Below are 20,112 nucleotides of genomic sequence, written 5' to 3'. Positions count from 1 at the left end.
ACAATAACTGATAAATCTTTTTCAACATGTGAAGTTTAATTTCATATTTTGGAAATTCCTCAAACTTTATGCATGCTCAAATGTTGTTTTTTCGTTTCGAAAAGAAAATTATTTTGTTCTTCATACTTATTGCCATTTTACTTTTATGTGTAAGAACAAGCTCGATTTTTAATCATGTCAAAGCGGTATGTTTTGAGTTCTTTCAGTTAAAGCAAAAAACGAAGGAAAGTAGCGATTGTTTCTCATAATTATTACTGACCCAGGCAACGCCAGGTATTTTTGCTAATATATATATATTATATATATATATATATATATATATATATGTATATATATATTAGGGAGGTCCTTATTTTTGAAGTTGCAGATATTTTACGCGACGCCCCCTCAATTTGTTCCATTATGCAAAAAAAAGATCCCTGCAAAATTTTAAGTCAATCCATGAATATTAACACATGCCCCTAGGGCCCCCTTTTTTGAGTTGCGAAGAAAAAATTGCGGATTTTCTCATTTTTATGTAAAAATAATTCTAACGTTTTATATTTAAAGTAATTTTGAACCTCAATAGGTGCTGCTACTTCCAGACCGACCATTCTCTCACCTTCATTCTGTAAAATTTAATATGTTACAGAGGGTACATGTACACCAATGGCCTTGGGTCAAGCGTACCACTCTTCTACGCTTGTTCGAACCAAGCAGCAGGGGAATGTTCCTTCCTACCAAGATAGATACAAGGGATTCTATAGGCCATTAATGAATGATTTTTGACAGCAACAAATTGCCTCCTCCAGGCTTCGGGGGTGTTGATTTACACCCCAAGGTGAGCAAATAGAGTCGCAAGGTTTCAATGCTATAAATATAAGTAATTGCAATTATATTTTAATTCGCTGTTCTTCAGTTATAAACATACCTAGTGCTTATACAATTTTTAATTTTTAAAATATAAATTTCGAAAAATCCTCGATTACACCTAACATAAAAATATACTGTATTTTCCATAGCTAAAATATAAATTTAAAAAAAATATTTAGATCAGAACAATGTAGAAATCAATACTTTAAATTAATTTTCTTCTACTTCAGTACATAATCCTTTATTATCATCAAATTCTTACGATTCACAAAATTTAGAAACCGAAATGGATATCTATCCTAAACTGTTGAACTTTTGTTTTCTACAGCTGGTCTACCTCAATGCGAAAAAGTTTGATAACTATTGATATCTGCTCGCCTTTCATCATCGTTAGACAAATGCCATATTAGGGATAGAGATGTAGTTCGTTTATTTACAGCCTATATAGATGCAGTAAATATGAATCCAAATGACCTAGTGATCAATGGTACATTCCTTAAGAGAGCAAGAGAAAATCTTCGAGTGGTAAAATTAAATTTCAAGAATTTAAATTTAGATTTTGTAGTTATTCACTGGGATACAAAGCTACATCCAGATGTAACTGGAAAAAGAACGCCGACAGGATTACCGTGATAGTTTCAGGTCCTAATATTGAACAGCTACTCGGAATTCCTTAGATATTTCTTCAGTTGCTTATGATATCTTATATGATAGCTCTTTATTACTAACTGTTCTAGCTCTAGTGTTTGGTACAACGACTTGCAATACCAATGAATTGTGCATGCAATTTTTTAGAGCAAAAACTGAACGGCGATATATTATATTTGGATTGCCAGCATCATGCATTTGAAATCGTACTGCAGAGTGTGTCCTTAAAGAAGTTCTTGCCTTTCTTAGTTCTAGATCAGATATTCAATTATTTAAGCGCTTCACAATTTTGTGGAAAGATCTCCATCATTCAGAACTTATAACATTTCAATCAAGTACACATACCATTTAAATTCTAAGAAAGACGATGTTCATGACGTATGATTTATTGTTTGTAAAAAGCGGAATTGAGAAAGATTACAGATAATTCTCATAACTCGTAATAATATTTCCTGGTAAATTTCCTCCTACAGGGATATGTATTCGGCAACCTGGAGCATATCCTTGAGCCACATAGGTGGCAAAAAGAATTTTTGTTTAAAAATTTTTATATTTAGGAAACAATTTAAATTGACCTTACATGAAAAGAAAGCCCTTCAATGTTGTTTTACAAAGCTGTTTTACAATTAAATGCTGTATGAAGATATGGTTTTTCGCAGCAACGCAATCGAGGCTTTTTTGAAGAATATAATATGTCTGAAAAACTAGCAGCGTACAAAATGACGACAAACATGCAGCAGAAGCAGTGATTGTAAAATTTATAAATCACTTATAGTATTTAGGGGATAAACTAGTAGCTTTGTCCGTATTGGATGAAGGAATTAACTTTGAAGATAGGAAAACACTAGTCCAAAAATGCTTGTGATAAGGAAGACGTGTCTGATGACTGTTTAACAAATTTCAGATAACTGTAGATGATTTGGAATACTTTCTTGGTAAAGATCTTCCTCTTCATAGAATCAATTACGAGTCAATAAAACTGTTTGATAAGTTAAAAATACTAAAAGATTTTTTCAATTTGATCCTGATTCACGGCAAAATGAAGGAAACTCTTTAAAGGGAAGAAAGATCGTTAAAATACTGAAAAATGTGAATGATACAACTGAAAGAGGAGCACAATATTAATCGAAGAATTTCGCAGCTAATTTACCGAATATGAGTCACAAAAACAATTTATTTTACAGACCGTCCAAGACTATCGGAAAAAAAAATACACACTATCGAGATACATTGGGAAAAGCGTACGATTAAGGAAAGTTTCTAAAGCATTTTTTCATTCTTATTCAACGTAAAATTTTTAGATGATGTAAAGTAATTATAAAGATTATTTTTAGTGCTACCTCACAGTAAAAATATTTTGCAAACCTAGGAGAAACGATGTACTGAGTACGAAGTAAAATTTCGAAAATTTGTGAGAAAATTATCAAAAGTGTTAAAGTTCAACGGCCTAGGGGCACGTGTTATTATTGACCGATCGAGTTCAAATTTTGCACACGTTGGTTTTGGACCACCCTTATATATATATATATATATATATATATATATATATATATATATATATATATATATATATATATATATTACTACCAGCTTGCACAATCTGCTCAGATAAAAAGTAAAAAAAATTATCACACGCAGAAATAAATTTATCACATGCAGCACGTTTTGAAAATAGAGTAGAACCTCCTTTATCTGGACTAATTGGGATCAAAGGTAAATCAGATAAAGGCAGATCTGGATAATCCAGGTAGTAAGCAAAACAAATCCTTTAAGAAGCAGTTGTACCTTTATTACAGCAAAAAAACAATGCTTTGTAACAAAATTACATAAGATTGCTTTGAACAATCCACATTTTATCATTTGTATTAGGCAATCAAACACTTTATCATTTACAGTTCATTTGCAGTGGACATCAAGATATTAGATTGCTATAATTTGTTGTGCTATCAATGCAGGACTTGTACATTAAATCAAAATAAAAAGCAAGTGCTTGGTCCACTTTTGTCTCTGGTATCATAGTCCAAAATTATTATTTGTGTGAATATAATTGTTTTAAAACTCTACAAATTTGATCGGGATTAACCGGAGATCTGGATAAACAGTGGCAGGTTAAATGAGGTTTTACTCTATAAGGAAACTCTTTAATGAAAGCGAAAGAATTCTGAAATGATGAATTAACATTCTACCTAACTTCCAAATATTCACAAGAAAGATACGGAAAAATGTTTCATGACGATTAACACGCATATATTCAGTATGTTTGAAAAATTGAAATTAGTCAGCATTTAGGTAATATAGTGTTTAGACAAGATGGAAAAAAAATGTTATCTACTGCTCTAGAAGTAGTGACATGCAAATGTTTCGAAAGTTTTAAAAAATTGTGTTAGTGAGTTTTGTTAAGTTATGCAAGAGTTCTGTCAATTTTTGTGTTCGACTGAAACCATGTTGCTATAAAAAGCCATGTTTTAGGACGGTTCCCTATGACAAAAACTAACACATGAACAATGAGATATTCGGGTGATAAAATATTGTTGCCGTTTTTTTTTTTTGAAAAGTTAAAAAAAAATAAGAAGCGATGAAACAAGAACAGATGAAAACAGAGCTGTATGCTGTATACAAGGGAGGGGGATCCCCTTGTATATCTCAGCAGAAATCCTCATTTCTGCTTTCATAGTGCTTTATCAATGCTTAGCATGTGAGTTTATATTAAAGTTTTGACCATGTGATGGAATAAAATATAATAGGAGGTCCTATTTACTCCTCTGGATATAACACCATCTTCTTCATAACTTTTGTCTACTTTTTACTTTTTTCTATATCTAATATATAGAAGAAAGTATTGGATTTGTGCAAATTTTCGAATTTCAAATTTTGACGGATTTGAACGTTTTGAGGTGTGCTGAGTCCATTTTGACTATTTTTGGAAAATGTCTGTCTGTCTGTGTGTGTATGTGTGTCCATGTGTGTGTCACGTCTGTGTGTGACCAGTTTTTTGTGGCCGCTCTACAGCAAAAACTACGGCATGAAATCGAACGAAATTTGGTACACATATGTGCCCCTATGCGAACTTGTGCCCATTGTTGTTTTATGGAGTTAGTCGATTTGGCAAGTGAGGCATCCATATACGGTTCAAATACTTGCTGAATAAAACGTAAGAGATTGCAGCATTTTTAAAAATTTTATCCATTTTAAAAATATTTTTTATGTATCTGATCTTTTTTGAATCAAAAAATATCTTCGGTGAGAATTATGGCCTCAAAATTTTGAGCAAAAACACTAAAATGTTCTCCAATTTTTAAAACAGTAAAAAAGGTTATAGTTTTGGTTTGAAAGATGTCACTGTGAAGAAATTTGAAGTTAAACCTCAAAAGGTCAACTAAGTAATCTTGGAGAGAGCAAAAATACCTCCTCTGGTGCTTCAAATGGGGAGTAAATTCAGTATAATGAACAGATATTTTAGATTTTTCAAAATAAAAATTTTCATTCCTTTCATCTTTGCATTATAAGTGTAATCGGATCACATTTCACAGCAGTTCAATCACCCCTATCCCTGAATATGTATTTTGAAGCAGCACACTGCACCTGTTGCTCCCCCCCCCCCCAGTCTGGTGAGAAAAGACAGGACAGACATTTGTCAACTAGGGCTCCTCGTTTCTTAATTCTTTTCCAAAGCAAAATGTATTTCCTGATAAAAATGGCTAAGACTTATGGACATTACGCATATAAATTCTTTTTTTGAATCAAATAATTTCTTCTATGAGAAGTACGGATTCAAAATTTCGCAAAAACCCTAAAAATGTTCATTAATTTTAGCTATGATAAAAAATCATACTTTTGCAATAGGAAATGTCAACTGTGATGAAATTTGATGTTAAAACCATAAAATGTTCGTTAAGTGTCATTAACTCAATTGACTTTTGACTCTGATTACACTTATAAACCAAATATAAAAATTTAAAACACCTGCCTATTGTCCTGAATTTACGCCCCAATTCTAATGTCGGAGGAGGCATTTTTTTTTTCTCTACAAGAATACTTAACTTACCTTTTGAGGTTTAATCATCAAATTTTGTCACAGTTGACATCTTTTAATGCAAAAATATGACATAAATACTGTAAACTTCACTGTAACTGTGAATGTTTCAGTGTATTTGTTCAGAATTTTGAAATTTTTTACTTCTCATAGAAAATGTTATTTCATTCAAAAAAGAATTTAAATCTAATGTCCGTGGAGATTGACCACTTTTGGCAGGTATTACATTTTGCTCTGCAAAAAAGGGCAAAATGAGGCACCCTGGTCTATACTTCAAGTTTAAACAACTCACTACTGAAAATGAAATATATTCATTCTCAATGCAATTAAATCTTTTAGGATATTCTTTGGAAGTAAATATACTTACCATCATTTCCGTCACCTCTAGAGCTATCTCCAGGAGAAGAATCAAAACAGAGAGAATCATCTTCTATCTCTTTCAGTTGAGTTCCTATTCCAAGTTGCTTCAATTGATGTAATTGGCGTATAGATTCCTATTAATATGTATAAAATATTTACAGTCAAATCTTTATAAATGCAGGATACTTTTTGAGATCAACACTAAATGCGAATACTTTTGAAAAACAGTTACAAAATAGAAAATGTATTGCATGAACATGTTTTGCAGCTACAGGGCACCTTTCATAAATGATAAACTACTTTTGAGCTTTCATGTGTTAAGCAGCAGTCAAAGTCAGTTTGCAACAGTCCCTTCTTTTGCTGCATTTTCTGCATTGAAATTAAAGCTCTTCCTAGCGATGTGGAAGATTCTCACGGGTTCTTAGTAGCACTGAAATATTTGTATGCAATAATTTTGTAAGCTTATCCAATCGTAATGTTGGTTCCCTGTTTATTATTCTGCACAAAAGTAAATGTATCTTGAAGTGTCATTAACTAAAAGAAAAAATGAGTGTCCTTAATTCACTTTTATCTCTTTATAGTAAATAAAAGTAAGGTTTCAAAGAAATTCTGGAAGGAAGTCTGTGGCGGATCTGAGTTCAAGAGACCCCATAGCACCAACAGCCTTGAAATTTTGTACAAAATTACTTTGAGTCCTGGAGGTGTGCACCTGCAGTTTCATTTTTTAAGCTCAAATTTCATGTAAATTGGCTATTACTGATTATTAAAGGGGTTAAAATTTACTTGCATATATTAATATTATATATCGTTGGAAAGGGTAGAATGTTCCACGTTCTATGCAATTTGTTTCAATGCTCTAACTTAAATACGGCGAGAGTTATTTGCGTTTTTAATTCGAATTTTTTTACGCTTACAAGGAGACAGCACGACCGTGGGGTCGGAGATTTGTGTCAATTTTTTTTGTGGTGAAAGAGGACCACCAGTACCTTACGTGGTTAGAGTAATATGACGCAATACTCAGAAAATTATGAGAAAAAGATTTTAAGTCGCCATGGAGTCTCCTAGATGCCTTATGAGTTTAAAATGTTAGTATTTTGACGAGCCGCCGCTAGACTAGTTGGTTAAGGCGCGATCTTGTGCTCCAGAGATAGCACGATCGATTCCCACTGGGTCTTTTTCTTTTCTTTTCTTTCTTTCTTTTTTTTTGCTATCACAACAATTAGAGGTAATGCTTTTCACCCCTATATTACTTTCTGAAATTTATTTTTTCCAAAGATTGCAAAATTTTCATTCACTGAAAAACATTCTTGCTCGTTATTCTATTCGGTTTGTTTCGCCTAGTAAAGGATTTTAACCTGTGGTCCCCCTTACGGTTATAAGGGACATCTGCTCATACGACATTCAGATCTTTTTTTTTTGTTACCACAGCTATTATTGAAATATAGTTTCTCTTCCCTACATAATTTTTAAGAATTCATTTACATCATTTTTTAAAAATTATTTTCTTTTTCTTCCAGCAAAACAATTTAAAACAATTCATATTTTTCACTCTAAAGTATGTGAGGAGGAACATTGAGTTTTTACCATGAGAATAACCAAGACTATGAGGAAAAATTCAATTTTTTTTAATGATTATGTACAAAATCCGCAGTGGTAGTTATCACAGAAACAAACAAAGCAATAATTTTTGTGACATCTTGTGCAACAAATGAAAACGTATTTTTTACAATTGCAGGTAATTTGCAATATATCAGGAGAAAAACATACCTCATTAACATTCATGAAAATATTTTGAATAGTGGATAATTTAGACGCAAACCAGGCATATTGAATCATGTCTTGGAATATTGGTGACTATAACTGATGGTGAATAATTGAATGAATTTTTATACAATCTTCCCGGGAATTAATTTCTCTAGTTTGCTCTAACAATTCGCTGCAATTTTGCAAGCACTTTATGAAATTTTTGACTTATCCGTAGAAGTAGACATCACAAGGTTGTACCAATGGAGTGCATTGTACATGGATTCTTTGGGAATTTTCTCTCCTATTCCAGAAGGGCCAGCAACATCTCAGCCAACATGTTAAATTTTGATTGTACGATAACTTTACGTTTAATGAAATAGACACGTAAGTTCATGTTCACCACGAAATAGAAAAAATAACTGCAGTGCAATTCTCACAGGGTTACGCAGTTATGCACAGATGTCCATTACAATCGTAAGAGAACTTCAGGTCAAAAACCTTTACTAGGCAAAACAAACCGTACAGAATAACATGCAAGAATGTTTTTCAGTGAAATTAAAAGTTTGTGATCTTTGGCAAAAATAAATTTCAGAAAGTAAGATAGGGGTAAAAAGCATTACCACTAATTGTTGTGATAGCAAAAAAAAAAGAGAGAGAAAAGAAAAAGGCCCAGTGGGATTCGATCGTGCTATACCTGGAGCGCAAGATCGCGCCTTAACCAACTAAGCTAACGACGGCTTATCAAGAGACTGACATTTTAAACTCATAAGGTGCCTAGGAGACTCCATGGAGACTTTAAATTCATTTATCACATAATTTTTTGAGTATTGTGTCTTATTACTTTAACCATGTAAGGTACTAAAGGTCATCTTTCACCACAAAAAAATTGACGCTAATCTCCGACCTCACGGTCGTGCCGTCTCCTTGCTAGCTAAAATTCAGGCACTACTTTCTTCATTAAATCTATCAGTAAAAAGTGAAGGAATTGTCCCACAGTTTTCTTTTTGACACCACTGGATAGAGCGGCCTTTTTAACTCCAGATCAAACTCAACCTGTGGTCTAAAAACTAAGCTTTTATCTCCAAAGGGAAAAAAAAGTTACAAGCAGTTAAAAATTAAGTCCAAATAATTTCATCTCCATTAAAATTATTGATGCTTTATCTGGCGTTGCCATAGTTACATCTTTTTGATTCGCTTGTTTGCTTTCTTATTAAAACATTATGGGTTTCGATTTTAACTGAAAATCTTTGGCTCAACTCAATTCAAGCCCCGAGCTAAAGAGCAAAATATATTATTAGAGACCAGGAATATGACAGTTACTTTTCAAACGTACTAAACTGCAGTTTTGCAATGCTCAGGAGCCCCTCAGCTCTTATTGTCTGAAAGTTGGTACAGGTTATTTTGAAATCCAGGGAAGGGGTGCTTTTGGTTCCGAAGGGAGCTCATAATGCATTTTTAATGTGCTTCTTTTTAATTGACGATTTAAATCTTTGCGAACCAAATAAGATTGCCAATCTTCGGGGGTTGCTGAGTGTTAGCAAGCAGGGGGCACAGCCCCCTAGTACTTTTAAAAAAAAGGGTGTCCCAGAGGCATTTATTAACTTACTTTGTTGCTATTGTAAAAGAAGATTTTAATGGGCTCTCAAGTTGATATGTTTAACTTGCAAGTAACTTAGCTTATTTTTTCCACTAAAATTTTCCTCCAGAAAGGAGGAAAGCTCAATTGTAAAATTCAGAAACATTTAAGTTATCCCAGGTTGAAACTGTTTTACTGTGCATGGGTGCAACAATTCTTTCATATATTTCAACTACTATATTAGGATTGGCAATATCTTTTCAAACTGAGGTCCTGGAGTTAAACTTTCACTATTCAGAAACATATGCTATTAGAATATTTGTTTGTCTCAAAGGCTTGATATTGCGGTGTCAGCCTTTCCAATCAAAGGAAATGAACTGAACTCGAACTTGTTTTAACTGCAACTGTAACAGCATCCATTTGTTTATTTGCACGTTCCCTTTTCTCCCACTGCTTGCAGAGAGAATTCGACTCATTAGGTCGTTCCTTAAAATGTATAAGTAAAGTGTAAATATCTCAGTTTTCTTAACAAAATGGCAAAAAGAAGCATCTTGATTCTTGTCATAGCTTACACTTTAAGCAGGTACTTGACATCATCGAAACATCAGTACCTGTAATATCAAGGGAAAGTAACTACACAAAATGGGAATGCAATTACAGTATTCAACAACAGCTTTGTTTGGTCACTTTTACAGCAAAATATTCCATAAAATTATACCACCATGTATGTCTTTTTTTTTTGAATTACATGTTGTTATTAAACTCTACTAAATACTTTATTAAATTTACTAAAAATTTTATTTAAAAAAAAATTTTAAATTAAAAACATCTAGAAAGATAAATTCATAGAAGAAAAGAAAAATTTAAACATCAGACACAGTGTAACTTCAGGCATTTTTAATTTTTCATTTTGTCGAATTTTATCCATTTTGTCCAGTGTTCCAGGCTTCATACAAAACTGTGTGTGTGTAAGAGTAAACAAATTAATAAAGCTGCAGAACAATGTAATAACGTTGACTTAAATATAAATCAAGCCTTTTAAATATTTGATTTTGTACTTACAGGATCCAAAAAGTCATTCTCTAACTGTCCATCATCATCAATGTTGCCAAAAAGCAAATGAGTCAATGAAATGACTTTATCATTATCACCTTCTTCATCACTATCCATCTTTCTAAAATTCAAAGAGTGAAATAAGAGGGAGCAATAAAAGAAAATCAAAATAATAGTTTATGAACCTAATTTGAAAATTTTGTATCACTTCCTTCACAAAACAATTTACATACAGGACCCAAAGCTAAGGATTTCAAATTGTTAGCCAGTAACTGCGCCAAACTTAAAAGCCTCTATCAAATTCCATTCACTTTATGTAAAACTTGAATCAGAAAACCAAACACAATTCCATAAAATAAAAAAATGCAAAAACTTATAAAAAATTTAAATATGCAGCATGCAACTAAGTTTAACTTAAGACTTTTAATTGTAATTGCATAATTGTAATTCCGATTTAGGTGGTACTTGTTTTACTTTCAGGTTTGAAAAAAGGAAAAACTTAACATGACTTTGAAGACTGAGGGATAATTTTTATTTCAGTGGAAAGCAGGGGCGGCATTTCAACATTTCATTTGGGGGGTCGAGTTTTTTAAATGTGAGTTACCTCAGTTTGAATTAAAATACATATTGGTTAACAGGATAGTATCATAAAATGGATTAAATATTTATAAAACAAATAAGGCTATTAAAGGAGTTAAAATATTAATTAATATAGTTTTATTTGATTATAAATTATTCCACAAAATATTTTGATATTACAGTTTTTATCTTTCAGAAAATTTTAATGTACGATTTTTAGAATCTAAAAATCTTGTTATTTTATTCCATCAATATGCAATGTCATACTTTTTTGCCAGTACAACTAAATATGCACGTCTTTTTGGCACATTGTGCTGCGAAGATAATTCTCTAACCTCCTAACCAGGGGCGTAGCTAAGGGGGGGGGGGTTTGGGGACAAACCCCCCCCCCCGAAAAGTTGGTCTCAAAAAAAAAGAGAAGAAGAAGATAGAAGAGAAAGAAAAAAAAAGGAAGAAAAGGAAAAAATTCCAAGCGATTATACATACATATATATATATACATATATATATATATATATACATATATATATATATATATATATATATATATATATATATATATATATATATATATATATATAAAAGAAGTAACCCCCCCCCCCCCCCGAAAGTCGGGTCTAGCTACGCCACTGCTCCTAACACACAAAAATGTTCTTTCCCAACTAGCTGAGCCAATTGGAATAGTTGAAAAACATTTGAAGCAACAAAGTTAAGTTAGAAAATCCTTAGATTTTCCTCTTTAACATAACCCAGGTAACTTTGAATATTGTGCTATTCTTCGTTTTTCATCATTGAATAGTATAGTGGCTATTTGCAAAACAATTCTTGTTCAGTGATATAGATTTTACTTATAATTGAAACATTTTATTTCTCCTTTTCAATAACCTATCAAAAAAGATTGAGTTAAGGCCACCAATACAGATAATTCTTTATCGTCAAATCTTATTTTAATTTTATTAGAAACTGAATCTATTATCTGATACAAAATATTAATTCAATTTTATGACTTTATATCATCATGTTGATTTTTTGTCACCTTCTAAATTCATTTGGATTTTTTTCCGCCTTATTAAAATTGGCGCGAATTAAGATTTTTTAAAGTTTCGCTCTTGGTTGAAATATACATCCAAGCAAAATTTATAAACTGTTTTGACTGTAGATTTAGCTGAAGTATGGTACAATCCAAAAATTAAGGTTAGCGGATTGAAGATGTTTTGATAGATCACAGAAATTTTTTAAAACTCTCCACAATACAAACAAAGAGAATAAACATTCAAACAAAGTCATACATGTAAAAGGGCGTCGGCTTTTCCTCCATTGGAAGAATCGCTTTCAAACAGTACAAAATTAACAAGGAGGACTTTTATAAGTTTAACTTTTGAAGAATATCTTGTGTCACTCAGAAATGATAAAGTTAGAGTAACCAGAAAAGGCATTTGTTGATGTTTGACTTTTTTCAAAAATAGCGTGTTTTTTGTAAGAATTTTCTATGAATGTATATAAAGCATTGAGTTGTTGATATGTCTTTCTATCAAAAGGAATCTGTGTTCACTCACTAACTAAATATACATCTTTACTAATAATAAAGCTGAAAGTCTCTCTGTCCGGAGGATGTCTGGATGTCTGTAGGATGTCTGTAGGATGTCTGTGACGCGCATAGCGCCTAGACCGTTCGGCCGATTTTCATGAAATTTGGCACAAAGTTAGTATGTAGCATGGGGGTGTGCACCTCGAAGCGATTTTTCGAAAATTCGATTTTGTTCTTTTTCTATTCCAATTTTAAGAACAAAACTATCATAAGATGGACGAATAAATTACGAAATTATCATAACGTGGAACCGTAACATGGGCACAAGCCAATGGGCGAGATACGAAATTATCATAACGTGGAACCGTAACGTGGGCACAAGCCAATTGGCGAGAAAATTCACTACACATCATTTGTAAATATACAGGCGAACCAAAAGATCTTTTAATTTGCTATTACGGGCGAAGCCGTGCGGGTACCACTAGTTTAAAATATAAGCCTAACAACGTACGCAAAATGCCAAGGAATTTCTTGTAAAATCGTGCAGCCACACCACTGGTCCTCTCGTAACACTGAACACACAAGTATGAAATATTTAGTCCACACGAGGAGATTACTTCTTTAGTTGAAACAAACTGTGATTCTCCATCACTTTCTTCTGTTCTGAAAAGGGCTGCAAATGATTCACAATTTTCTAAGTTACATCTAAATAGCAAAATCCGTTTCTGTTATAGAAATGTCTCAAGATTCATTGACTATTATAGAGAATCAGTGGGCATGTTTTGTAAAACAAAAATACTTTTGACATATCGTCGCCTCAGGGCAACAGTAGGATATCTAAGTGTTATTTATGGGATTAAATGTCGTAGTGTTGCTCTGAGGCGACGATATGGTCGCTGATTAGCGATTTACGTAAACGGAATTTGCCCATTTCTTACCATTCTGTGCAAAAAATTTGGGGGTGCAACTGCCCCCTCTCGCTCCCCCTATTTGCCGCCCCTGGTGGAAAGTTTGGAGAATTTTCCATTTGCCAATACTTTTTCAGATCAGAGTTTGCTTCACTGTCACTGCTTGTTATTTCCCAAACAGTAGGCATTGCAAAGCATACAGAGCAAAAATATAAATGTTCTTTTCACATGTGTGAGTATTTCGTTGTTGAATTCTTGTATTTTGCAGAAACTTGAGAAAAAAAACTGTAGTCATAAAAGTTGTATTCCACAAATCTACAGATTTTTATGCATAATTCTTCCAGTTAACAGAATAATCACATGCATGTAAGCTTCTAAGGAAAAGATTAAACATTTTTGAGATTTACAAAGCTAGTTTTTTTTTGCTCTCCAGGGTTTTGAAGAGAGATGAAAAAAAAAATAAGTAATGTAGTGCAAAGATATCTCTAACATAAATGACTCAGATACTTTACAGCAAAGAATTAAAATAGATAAGTAAGAAAAATGTGTTAATGGAGTCACAGTTACTTAATAGAAATCTTCATTTCTTGCAAGTCGGGCATTGCTGTCAAACGTATTTTAAAATTTTATTGAAAAATTTAAGCTACAGGGCTATTACTAAAAATAGTCGTTTTAATATCCTTTATTTGTCAGAGGCAGAAAATAGTTTCTTAACTATTCTATCCGCTTTTTTTTTCCAAATAGATTTTAAGTCATTTTAATACAATGCTACTTCAATAAATCAACATATTTTGGCTGTGTGGCATGTTAAAGAGACCACTCAAGGCTGAAAGCTAAACTGACCCAGAGAAATTTTCCCCAAAATTTTCCGTAAAAAACTCTCCAAAAAAAAAAAAAAAACAACTTAAAATCCCATTTTTCAGACTTTCATTTAACGATTTAAAATGAACACTAAACAAATAAATACTGACATATTCTGGAACAACCACATTGTCTGCCTACAATAAAAGGCAATTGGCTGCGCAAAAAGCGCTAGAAACGCTAAATTTGCCAGATTTCCGATCATATGGAAATCAAAGCTCATTTTTGAAAAATAAATGTGGTAAGGCTACAAGAAATTAGAAAGCAAAATTTTAATTGAAAATCATTCAGGACAAAAAGAACATTTTAAATAAATTGGCATAGTGATATTTAACTCTTTGCAAAAATCGCAATCACAAAATCTATTTACAAAAATCTTTTTAAAAAGTCATTATTAAATGGAGCAAAATTCCCCCCTACCCTCTTTTTCTGAAAATTAGAGGTACATTTCTTACCAAATTTTCAATTTTTTTTTACAATCCCCTCCTACCTTCTCGGAAAAAAAAAAAAAAAAAGATTTTATGCATTTTAGTAGCTGTTTTACTTAAAGTTAATAGTCCCCATTTTTCACAATTTCTAGCAAAATAATTGTTTTCCCATTCATTTTGCTGACAGTCGTCTTAAAATAGTCGCCACTGGCAGCATTGCAGTTAAAACCAGCTGGAGGGGGGAGGGGAGAGAGTTTTCAAGTTTGAGTTTTTCAGTTTCAGAAACAAAGCTTCAATAATATCAAAAAATTATGACAATTTAAATTACATACCAACCATACATAAAGTAATTAAAATTTTAAAAACTTTATTAAAGATTACTGTTAACATATTTCAAAACAAAATGCTGATAATTACCTTGATGTCTTTAAAAAATATCTTCTTCCTTTCTCAGCATTAAAAATTATCTATCATTCATTTTGTTAAAGGCATTGGGAACCAAATCAAGACCTTTTATGATTTTAGGCATAATTGGCCGAAAACAATAAAAAGAAATTACAACTATAACTAAAATTTAAAGGTGAGTAATTAAAGGTTCAATGCTAATCTGTTTCTACATTATTTAACAAAATTAAGTATTCTTATAAAATGGTTCCTGTATTTAGCAAAATACATTTGTTCTATTCATAAATTATTCAGTGTTTGAAGACAACTAGGCTACTTCAATGAAGAGTCTACCTCAACAAGTCAGTTTTTCAGGTGAAACCTGAAAGAAAAAAAAATAATAAAAGAAAATGTTTGAAGCAACATTTTTCATACTATTTCAAATCATTCACAAAACTTTTGCAGTGAAAAATTATAATTCACTTAAAATACAAAACATATCATGAATAGTTACGTTCAAGGAAAAAATAAAATGCAAAACTGCATATTTTGTGCAGAAACTAGCTTCTGGGGGAAGGGGGGGGGGCTGTTCAGGATTCCTCACAATGTCCTATTTTTATGGATTAAAAAAAAAAAATGTGACAGTACAAATCTTTTTTGGAAATTACAAAACAAACAAAATGTAATGAATCAGTATATATTACATTTATGACTGGGGTACTGCTTTGTTTATGAATAAGTTTGAAAGGTTTTCTTTGGTAAGGTGGAAATATGTGAAGAAAACCGTTTGGTGACTTTGGTAGGCTCAGTTTTGGGGTTAATTAGAGTTTTCTGAAGGATCTCTTTTTAACAATTTGGAATTTAATGTAGGGCCTAAGGGCGCAAATATGCAAAATTGTAAAGGGGGCGGAGGAGGCTCAGATATTTTCCCCATAGTTTAGCAGGATATTCTCCCTATGGAAACTGATTTTAGTGCTGTTTAGGGATAAAGGAGTAATTTTTCCTCCGTGTATAAATTTTTGACAAAGTCAGGGAGTTGGACTAATTTTCAAGCACAAGAGTCGGAGTCAGGTGCCCCCAAACTCTCGAAGTCAGACTCAGGAATGTTCTTCAAGAGCTATTTCCAACAAAATTTGGAATGAAAAAAAAAAATTAATTAAAAAAAATAGGACCAAGTTGTACATTTTCAATGTCCATAATATATTTGTGCTATACTTTGTAGCTCTAGTTTACGCAATCGAAAGGCGGATCCAGCATCTGGTTTTGGAAGGAATTATTTCCAAAAGGTAGGAGTGGGAGGGGGGAGGGGGGTCATAGCTATCATTTTTGGCCATAAAGAGGAAGTCTGGGGGTCAGCTTGTCAAAATACTGTAAAGCATTGGTTATATGTCTCCTGGAATATATGTCGAACCTGCTTACCTCAAACCAACCCATCTCAAAATTTTTGAATTCCCTCTCGTTTTATAGTATAAGTTCAATATCTTTTGGGGCAAGTGTCTGGAATGAATTTTCTTGAAAATCTCGATTTGAATTCCAATTGTTTTTCTTCACATTTGTTCCCCAGCGATCTTTATCAATAATAGCACTTGACACTAATATCAGCAGTCATATAGTCTTCCAAGTCTTATGAAGACACATAGACCATGGAAAACTTTATGTACAAAGAGCAAATTTTCTAGGAATTTCCCCGAGAAGGAACAATGGTGAATTGTCAAAAACCTTTCAGAGTTTTACTTTCAACTCATTTATTTTCTCTGATCTCTCGGTTTTGGCCCTTTTAATTATTTTGATTGACAGTTTGAATGTTTAAATTATTTCAATTGACAAAAAAATAAAAATCTCAACATTTTTAAGGCAATCACTGAAAGATAATTTGCATCTTTAAAAGTATGCAAAAACATAGTATGCATAACAAAAGTATGCACAATCGATAAAACTATTGAAATTAGTAAAACTAAAATGTGTAGTCAAACTGTAAAATTATCAGTAATATGAATGCAACAGAATCTGTTAACTCTTTGACCTTTGCTCCAATAACTTATACAGGGTTCCTACTCAGTTTTAGAAATAAAATGAAGGAGTTTTGGAGGAGTTTAGAAGGAGTAAAATGAGATTTTGAAGGAGTACTAATGGGCTGTCCGTAAATGATGTTTCACTTTTTTTCAACATGTTTGACCCCCTTCCTCTTTGTCACAAAGTGTAACACTTATTTTACTCCTCCTCTTGTCGCATGTCATGTTTTTTAAAAGCATATTGTTATAATAACTGCGTGATGTTTCTTTTCGTCACCCTCTCTCTCCTCCTTGCCACATTTTCACGAACCCATCTCCCCTCAAGGCATGACATCACTTGTGGATGACTCATTTTACAATATCATAACTGTGAGTTGATATACAATTGTTTTTTTAACACAATCACTTCATATAGTTATCTGCTTATGTATTTTTAAATATTTTAATAATAATTAGACAAAATGACTTTTGCAGCTGAGAGTGGGGGTGGAGGGAAAAGCAATAATCATAAAACTTGAAAAAATAGCCAAATACCATTTAAGCATGGTATACTTCATTTATGAAATGTCTTAGTCATCTAATAATAATATTTTAACCTTCTACTTTTATAACTTCTATGATCAATTTGTAAATCACATCTTTATGGAAAAAATAATGGAAATTATGGAAAAAACGAAATTACTACATTAAAATCGCCCTTTTCGCTCTTGTGACAAAGTTAAGTTGTCAATTGAAGTATTTCAAGCTACTGTCATAGAGGAAGAGTCTTGAACTAAGAAAGAAGGAGTTTTGAAGGAGTTTAAACCAAAATGAAGGAGTTTGAAGGGCCCTTCAAAAAAATTTCCTAAATGAAGGAGTATTGGAGGAGTTTTGAAGGAGCGTACGAACCCTGTTATATCTCTTCTCTGTCTTAACTCTGTATATCAAAATCTTTATATCTGGAATTTTTCTTTTGTTCCGTGAAATTTGAAATAGACATATTCAATTATGTCTTTCATAAAGCCTTGATTGATTTCTATTCCTTTAAATTCAAAAGTACATCTTTTTTTTTTTTTGATGCAAAATAGCAATTTTTAAGTCTTTTTTTCTCTTCTTAAAATTCAAAAATGTTTCTGCTTGTCTAACTTTCTCGCATTTGTGTGTGTGGGAGGGGGGGGGGGGGGGGTAAAATCGCTCAGTTATGGACAAAATGGGACCACCTTTTTCATTAAAGATGAAAAAAAAAAAAAACTATTATAAATAAACTTAAAGTTTATTTTGTTTCTCAAAACACAAGTGAAAATTCATTTCTTGAACTCATTTCAATTCATCATTTAATATAATCAATGCTTAAAGGCAATCAGCCCATTCTGACGTTGAAAAAAGATTTTTTTTAGCTTAATGTCTCTGCAAAATTACATTAATATTAGCAATATATATTGAAAAATAAGTATTCAGGATATACAATAAAGGCATGATTTTTTTTCACTTTTTAAAAACTATTTTGTTTTAAAAACTCAATTATAATTTTTAGTATATAGAACCACATTAATTTTTTTTACTAGTTGCATAAAAAAACTTTAGAAGAACTTTAAAACTGTTACATGAATGAAATTGCATTACTGGGGTTAAACTTTTAAAAATAAAAGTAATTTTTCTATTACTTTGTTTTACTCCAGTCCCTTGAAATGACGTATGCACTACATTTTAGTGTATAAGTCTGCAAAAAAGGGGGTTAGGACTCCCTGCCCCCTCCCACTTTCTGGATCTGGATCATCCCGATATGCTTTGGTTTTTGATTGTCAGTTCATCAACAAGTTATAAACCAACAGTCAACAAACATGATGGCCCAAGTATATTCTCGGTACCTACAATTAGACAATATGACTGACAGAGATGTAATATGGCATAGAATGGTTAACAGTATCCTGTCAACGGAAAAGTACAAAGCCTTTTTCATCACTTCTCGCTCAGGTGAAGAATCTCTTTCAGTGACTTCTGTAAAAGCTCAAACAGATGAAGATGGAAAAAAGAGTAAAAAAATTCAGTGATTTATATCTAATTTGGATGGATCCCTAAACACATACACAAACTAAGTAGATATAAACAATATATATAGTATACATCAAAAATATACATTCATCTTAACTCTTGTTGCAATTAAAGAGCTTGTAAAATGGTTTTTATAAACCACAAAACATGAATGATAAGACAAATTATTTGGGGTAAACTTACAACTCGCCAACCAAAAAAAAAGCTAATTTGGTATCAATCCTGTCAGCCTAAGTTCAACAAACAAACAGCTCTTTCCTTTCAGGATTGATCAGAAAATTTAAGGAAAGGAAACAAAATTATATGTATAATCTGTTTTATTTCAATATTATAACAGCAATTACATCCGGGAAACTAAAACAAGCCGACGTTTTCTTTAATATAAGGAACAAAAACAAATCACGAATACAAATGCAAGCTTAGATGATAAACATCTATAAAAGAAAAACATTTAACCCATTTGGAATAAAGAAAGAATTATATTAAATGTTTAACGAGAACCAATACAAATTTACCTTTTGAAATCTAAAAATTTTCCGCAAATAGTTCAAAATACGCTTCACAAAGCAGAGCATACACATTACGTTAAAATAGGTTTTGCAGTTTTTACAATAATAAAATATTTTCATGATTTCAAACAATAATCAGGACATATTCACAATTAAAAAGACAAGCCCTGAATGTTGTAAATCGGTTGACTGCTGTTGATGAAGTGAGCCTACGAAAAAGTGAAAACATTAAACAAAATAAAAATAAATAACAGTGATATTTCAGTTCACTTCACCAAGAGAAGAGAGGTTTCTGACTGGAGGGGTCTCAGGTTTCGGTCGAAGAGTGACCAAGCGCCTGTGACGTCAGATGGCATAGGAAAGTGACGTTATGCGCCTTCCGGGTAGGGCAGAAGCCGAAGGTCACGCATTCGACTTCGAAGACGAAACGTAAAAGGCTATCTCCTCGCATTTAACTCCTCGCGTTTCTGGAATATTAAACCTCTCATCCTCTCGAAAATATTCGAATATCCTCATTGATGTTACATGAGGAAGATTATTTAGATTGTGCTTTAACGAATCCGGTCTCCATCAAAAGGATTATTGAATTTCCAAAAAATATAAA

The 20,112-nt window shown here is 32.3% G+C and overlaps 1 protein-coding gene across 1 annotated transcript in view; it reads right to left on the bottom strand.

Annotated features, from left to right (window-relative positions):
- LOC129221372 (transcription initiation factor TFIID subunit 1-like) overlaps nucleotides 1–19,678 on the bottom strand; it is a gene marked incomplete in the record, with an annotated part of 170,910 nt that extends 151,232 nt beyond the window's left edge. The window contains 4 exon segments of the mRNA XM_054855844.1: nucleotides 5,901–6,027; nucleotides 10,278–10,389; nucleotides 14,990–15,338; nucleotides 19,515–19,678. Coding sequence (XP_054711819.1) covers nucleotides 5,901–6,027; nucleotides 10,278–10,385 — 235 coding nt within the window.
- Between the last annotated feature and the right edge of the window lie 434 nt (nucleotides 19,679–20,112).

Source organism: Uloborus diversus, chromosome 4 (genome assembly GCF_026930045.1).
Source record: "Uloborus diversus isolate 005 chromosome 4, Udiv.v.3.1, whole genome shotgun sequence".
NCBI lineage: Eukaryota > Metazoa > Arthropoda > Arachnida > Araneae > Uloboridae > Uloborus > Uloborus diversus.
This window is presented reverse-complemented; position numbering and strand designations above follow the sequence as displayed.